A 6,426-nucleotide genomic window follows, 5' to 3' on the forward strand; every position below is an offset into this window, starting at 1 on the left:
AACTGTTCCAGTATTCATTCTGTGTGATTGTTTTTTGTTGTTGTTGTTCTTTTTTGTTGTTGTTCTTTGTTCTTTTATTTCTTTCTTTCAGAGCTATGGTAATCTGATATGAGGTATGTCTATTTAAATAAATAAATAAATAGGTATATGGAGGAGCAGAATATCCATGGCCAGATGTCACAGTTCCCAGCAACCAGCTGTTCAGGGAAATAATTACCCTGTATTACTACCCTGAGCTCTTTGATCCAGACCTAGAAATCTTGTGATGGCAAATCATCTTTAATAGCACAGCATTTTTCTGTTTTTTTTCTTTAAATAGAATAACAACTCAATCATGTTCATCAAAGATTTGAATATCATGTTTGCTAGTGTCTTCTTAGCTTTTTTTCATATATATGACAATACATTGAAATATGCAGTTTTTCTTACTTAGGCTAGTAAATGTCTTTATTTAAAAAAAGATCCCTAAGAAGAAATCAGACTTACAATAACAGAAAATAGGTTTTTTTGGACCAACTGATTAAAGTGGAAAAGCTAATGGAGTTTGAAAAGCTTGAAAAGTTTGTTGCCTTTTTATGATGATTGAACAGTGCTGGTATTCCTGAATCAAGTCATTGGTTCAAAGTCAGTGGGAATTCAGAGTTCTTTATTTCTCCCAGAAATGAAGAATAAGGCCAGCTCCTCAGCACTTTTAAGAGGAACAATTTTGTTTACAGTTATATACAATTTACGTGTATTTTGTCCAGATAATCTTGGAACACTCATAAATGGTTTACTAACCTTGTTCCTTTGGTAAAGGTTCTGCCTTCTTATTGGCCTCAGTTTTCTGTGGGTCATCTTTTTTTGTATTTTCACCCTTAAGAAAGTAAACAGGATTAGAAACTAGATGTTCATTGCTGAGAATGATAAGTATGGTTTGAAGTTTGCAGTATTTGTTAAGAATTTGGCTAACCAAGCTGACACCTACTGAGCTGTTTTCCTGGGTGTTGTGTGCATTCTTGAACCAGAAATTCCATCTAGGTTCACAAAAGGACTTGGATGCTGAAATGTAAAATTGATGTCTTCACATGTGCTGCACAACCTCAGGTACGCAGTCTGGAATTCTGCTGCTGCTGGGTCCTAGAGCCTCTTTAATGTTGTCATGGCTGGCTTGTTCAGTACTGCCACTCACAAGCCAGTTTGTATCCTTAAATTAAAACATGTAATGTACCTCGCTTTTAATAAGTGTTGACATTGGTCTGGGAGGCGGGGGGAAATGAGAAGTACATGGGGATTTCTATCTGTTCACAGTACTGTATCATAGCACAGTGCTAATCAATCCCATGGGCATTTTCTATTCCAGACCAAATATATTTGCCTGGTGTTCATAATGCTAGTTAATAATAGTAATAACAAAGATACTGGCTACTGTAAGCACATGGAAAATTATTTGACTTCAGGAGACTTCAGGGCTTCCTGCAATTTTTTCTTCTCCTCCCTTCCCAAAACAATGCATTTATCTGCAAAAATTAAAATATCAATGTGAGCATAACACTCCACAGTTACCAGATGTTATGTACCTGTCTCTTTTTCTCTTTAGATGATGTATTTTCACAAACAGAAATGTCTTAATCCTTAAGCCATTCATTCATCTATCCATATTTTAGCAGTATAATTTTAATAGTACAATCTGGGTATTGCATTGATGTATGGAATCATTCTGGTGAGAAGAGTAATCCATATTTCTAAATATAATCTAAATATATATTTCTTCCCTACAACAGGGTTCAGCTTGTCAAATTCAGGATTTTTCTTCTTTCAAGAAAGTGTTTTATTGACACAAAAGCAGTTGATGTGCAGAACAATACTCATAGCAGTCCAAATGCTATTCAAGCACTTTTTCTTTCAATGAGCAATGTCATATGATGCATTGCAAAGAAGCAGAATGTGGAATAACCTTCCAGATTTGCAAGTACTTGTTTTCTTTTTCCTCATGAGTGAGAACTTACACTTTCTAGGACCTTCATAGCTGATTCACTGTCACCTTTAGAATTTTCCCTGCAGCTCTTAGAAATTTTGAAGTGAAATACTTTAGAAGTATTAGGATTATTCCATTTTCAATCAGAAACATTTCCCTAATTTAGTACAATTCTGCATCAGCTTTCCTGATGCTTTGGTCCCTTCCCTAAGTGCAGTGCTCATTATTATATTCCTAAATGATTAGACCACTCTAAACAAATATAACAAAAAGGAATTTTTCACTGAAATTATAAAATAGTGGAAATTATTCATCTAATTCTGGTGAATTTCAACACTTCTTTGTTTCCCATGTGTTTTAAATTCTTCATTGGATTTTCACTGACTGGAGTTCATCATTCTACATCTTCTTTTTGTAAGACTACTTGATTTAGTTTCCTGTGAACTGCTAATACCTCACACAGATTCTAAAAATAGGTTTGCTCTATATTCATGGCTGAGAAGATCTTTTGTGACTGAAGAATGGAAAATCACAGAAATGAATGGCTTTGAATTAAAGGAGGATAGATTTAGATTAGATGTTAAGAAGAAAATATTCATGATGAGAGTGGTGAGGCACTGGCACAGGCTGCTCAGAGAAGCTGTGGTTATCCCGTCTCTAGAAGTGTTCAAGGTGAGGTTGGATGGGGCCCTGGGCAGCCTGATCTAGTGGAATGGGATTTGGAAGTAGATGATCTTTAAGATCACTTCCAACCCAAGCCATTCTATAATTCAGTAATTAATGCTGTTATGAGTTGATGCCAAGATGGGCTTGCCTGTTCAAAAAATTGTTCTTTGTATGTTTGTAATCATCAGAAATGAAATTTGAAACTATGAGCTTCAGGAAAAAACTAGTTCTAAGAAATTATTTGATCTTATCAATGTTTCTTTCCATTCAGTAAAATTTATGGAACTTATGTATATGTAAATTTAGACTCCCAGAATTTAAGTCAGTCTTGGTATATGCTAGACTACTGTGAACATGTTAAAAAGGCACTTAATTAAATTTAGCCTTATAATGTTTTTGTTTTGATTGTTTTATTAAGCCAGCATTATTAATTCAGATTAATAGCTCAGACTGATGCAAAATAACTGTTTTCACAGTCTTAACTATTTGGTTAAACCCTAAATTGTTGGCATTTTGCTTGGTTAGTTTTTATTATGTCAAGGTAAGAGAAATTAAACAGCAAGAAAAAAACACTCAAAACGCTTTCTCTGATATTATTGGGAGAAGATTTAAAAATATAAAATATTCTAAAGGTAACAAAGGAAGAGTATTCTTCTGCTTTTTAAAAAATATTCCATTAACTGATATGAAAAGAATGAGTTAATTTTTACAGCAAAGTATGTAGACTGTAGACTAAAATGACTTGTTGTATTTTTCAAATTAAATTATATTAGTAAAAGCAAGCCAAATGGAATATATATTTTTAAAGAAGGTAACTAAATTACTTTGTCTTTCACATGATTGGAAAATGGAGCGATATATACTTCTATACTACTCCGCTATTCAGAAAACATATACTGATATTTTCTGCCTGCAGGGAACAAGGTGAAGAGAAATACATCAGCACAGCAAAAGTGGTGATAACAATACTTCTAATTCCCTGTTTGCTATGTTAGGTTAGTCCTATTTGGCAAGTGATTTGTAAAAGGAGGAAATCTTTCTTCATAAAGAAGAGGTGGGAAGGAAGAGAGGAATAAAGACACTTATTTGATTTTGCTAAATAGTGATTGATACGCTCTGCAGTAAATTTGTTTGAAAAACTAATTTAATTTAGATATATAATTATTCCCCAAACAACAGATTGTATTGTTGAGTCTAAAAACAATAGACTATACCTTGTCTGTAGACGGCTTGGATGGTGGAGGAATGCCTTCATTTTCACTGTCTGCTTGCTCAGGTGATAATTTTGCTCTAGAAAAAACTCCTTTTAGTCTTTTAAGCATCTTGCCCGTTCAACTGTCCTGAAGCCTCTATAACTCTCTTACCGTGGGTAGGTAGTAACATATGCTTTCTTGCTGTCAGTAATCAAGCCAATTAGATTCTTAATCAGGTTTAGTTCTGATTGATGCCTTAAAGATATTCCTTTCACAATCTGTTCTAGTCATGGCTTTTGCCCACCATTTGTACCTGTTTTATGTTATTTATGTTATTATTATTATGTTATGTTTATGTGCAATTTTAGTGGATTGAACTGGCTAATGTGGGATATTTTAATTGTCACATGTTTGTAGACTGAGCCTTTTTGAGAGCAACATTATTTTCATTATGAAAATGCAATTTTTCATTATTATATGTTTTTTTTAGAGTATGTACATTTGTTCCTTGATTATTGAAAATGTTCCTTGACTATGACAAGGATGTACATAAAGCATATTACAATGAAAGTAATATGTACTAATGGAGAATATACATCTATTAAGAATTTCTGCAAAATTATGCATGTTTCTCATTTAAAAAAACACTAAGCTATGAAATGTTTTTTTTTCCTGTTTTTAATTCATAATAAAAAGACATGCAAAAGGAATGTAACAGACATTAAAAGGAGAGTGCCCTTGGGAACCTGTTAATAACTGTTGACATCCACAGTCAGTGAATGTTTTATCAAGTTAGTCTGTGACTAATGAAATAGACGTTTGCAACCCCTTAATGTGATACAATTAGCAGACCATAGCAAATATAATATTTTGATATCAATGAAGGTACAAGTTCACCTCCTGACTCTAGTAAAGAGATTAATCTGCCTTTATTTCATTTCTCTACCATGTACTATGGGTATTTAGTTATTTTTATCAGGCTCTGAATGTGCTGAAAGCAATTCACTTAATTGAATATCATAATGCTCTGTTAAGTAAGATGATTAAGAGTGCAGCAGCAAACCAGACAGCGTGTCTGGTTAGCTTGGCTATGTTGCCTTTGACCACTTCATACTATACGCTGTATTTGTGACAAACCTTAAAGGATACAGGATTTCAAATCTGCCTCAGATTTTCTCTACATACAGGTGGAATATATCCTATATTTATTAATGATGTGCCCACTTCCTCTTTTTTCCTTTTCCATTTTTATTATTCAATGAAATGTTTTCTATTTAAAAAATGGTATAAGTATAGGCTTTCCAAACTTTAGGTAACATTGTTCTTCCAGGGATTATTTTTTTAATCAAAAAATAAACTTGAAGCAAGGCATTCACAGACTGGATTTTATATTTAAACTTTATGCAAGAGATTATTCTTCACGAAATGTAGCAGGTGTCTTAAAAGCTTAGGTCATTTAAATGCTGTATATTCACTTGAAATGTAATCGTTCCCAAAACAGCTGGCACGAAACTTTTCTATCTGAAGCTGTTTTAAATAGTGCAATACTTCTTATACCATAATATACAAAAGGGAGCATTACTTCTTCCCCGCAGCTGACACTCATTATAAAATGCATGAGTCCTGTGAGCCTAGACTTAACTATCAGTGTATTTAATGGCCATAGATTGGCTTTGAATCCTCAACAGGCAGTTTCTGTTGCTCTGTTTGTGTGAATGTATAGATCAATAGCCATCATCTGAAGTTTTTATTTTTGTATTAAATTAGGTGTAGCATATTGCAAACATCAGAACCTGTGTTTCACTTCCACTCACATCTTCCCACAATGCAAAATGTAACATGCAGATGTTTTACGTAGGAATCTGTCTTCAGATTCATTTTATGACTTGAGAATCTTGACAGCTAAAAGTAATACATCTTTCTTAGCTCTGACATAGTCAGAAACTGCATCTCGCATTTATCATAACTTTTCCTCTGAGTAGTGTAAGGTTTGACAATTTTCCCTATTTTTGTGGATTAACAAAAATCAAAACACTAATTTGTGTCTTCTGTAATCTCAAGAACTTTAGTAGGACTTTTTAATGCATATTTATATATACTTATAAAAAATGTTCTGGAGCTCAGACTTTTCATATCTACTTATTTTCTTGTCTTTAAAACTCATATTATTATCATCTTCTAACTAACTATGCTTTACAAAGAGAGTGAATTTATGCTTATAGTGGAAATGTTTCTCTGCACCTATTACCATAGCCATGACAAGATATATACAATTAACATTGGTAGCATTCAGAGAGGCAACTTTAGAAAAGACAAAGATTAGTACTTGAGAAGATTTTGGAACCATATATGTCAGGATATAGGTTACTTAAAAGATGAGTTTTCCCTGTTTTGATACAGCTGTCCTTGCACTGATTCATAAGGCTTTTCTTATGTTGCATATACATAGTGACACAAAAGAATCAGAATCAATATCTACAGCTTAAGTTTGAGACAGTTAACGAGTTTTATGGTATAGAGTACTCTGGAAATATACAATAATCTTGGTTGTTTTTTACCTTCAAGAAGATTCTACTTTTCCCTTTACAATTCAGTTTTATATGTTAAATC

At 33.1% G+C, this 6,426-nt stretch overlaps 1 protein-coding gene across 1 annotated transcript in view; it reads right to left on the reverse strand.

Moving 5' to 3' along the window:
- CNGB3 (cyclic nucleotide gated channel beta 3) overlaps window positions 1-3,945 on the reverse strand; it is a 62,398-nt gene extending 58,453 nt beyond the window's left edge. Inside the window, exons 1-2 of the mRNA XM_021386407.1 lie at window positions 3,838-3,945; window positions 781-856 (exon numbers count right to left, since the gene is read on the reverse strand). Coding sequence (XP_021242082.1) covers window positions 781-856; window positions 3,838-3,945 — 184 coding nt within the window. The remainder of the gene's footprint in view (window positions 1-780; window positions 857-3,837) is intronic.

Source organism: Numida meleagris, chromosome 2, assembly GCF_002078875.1.
Source record: "Numida meleagris isolate 19003 breed g44 Domestic line chromosome 2, NumMel1.0, whole genome shotgun sequence".
Taxonomy (NCBI): domain Eukaryota; kingdom Metazoa; phylum Chordata; class Aves; order Galliformes; family Numididae; genus Numida; species Numida meleagris.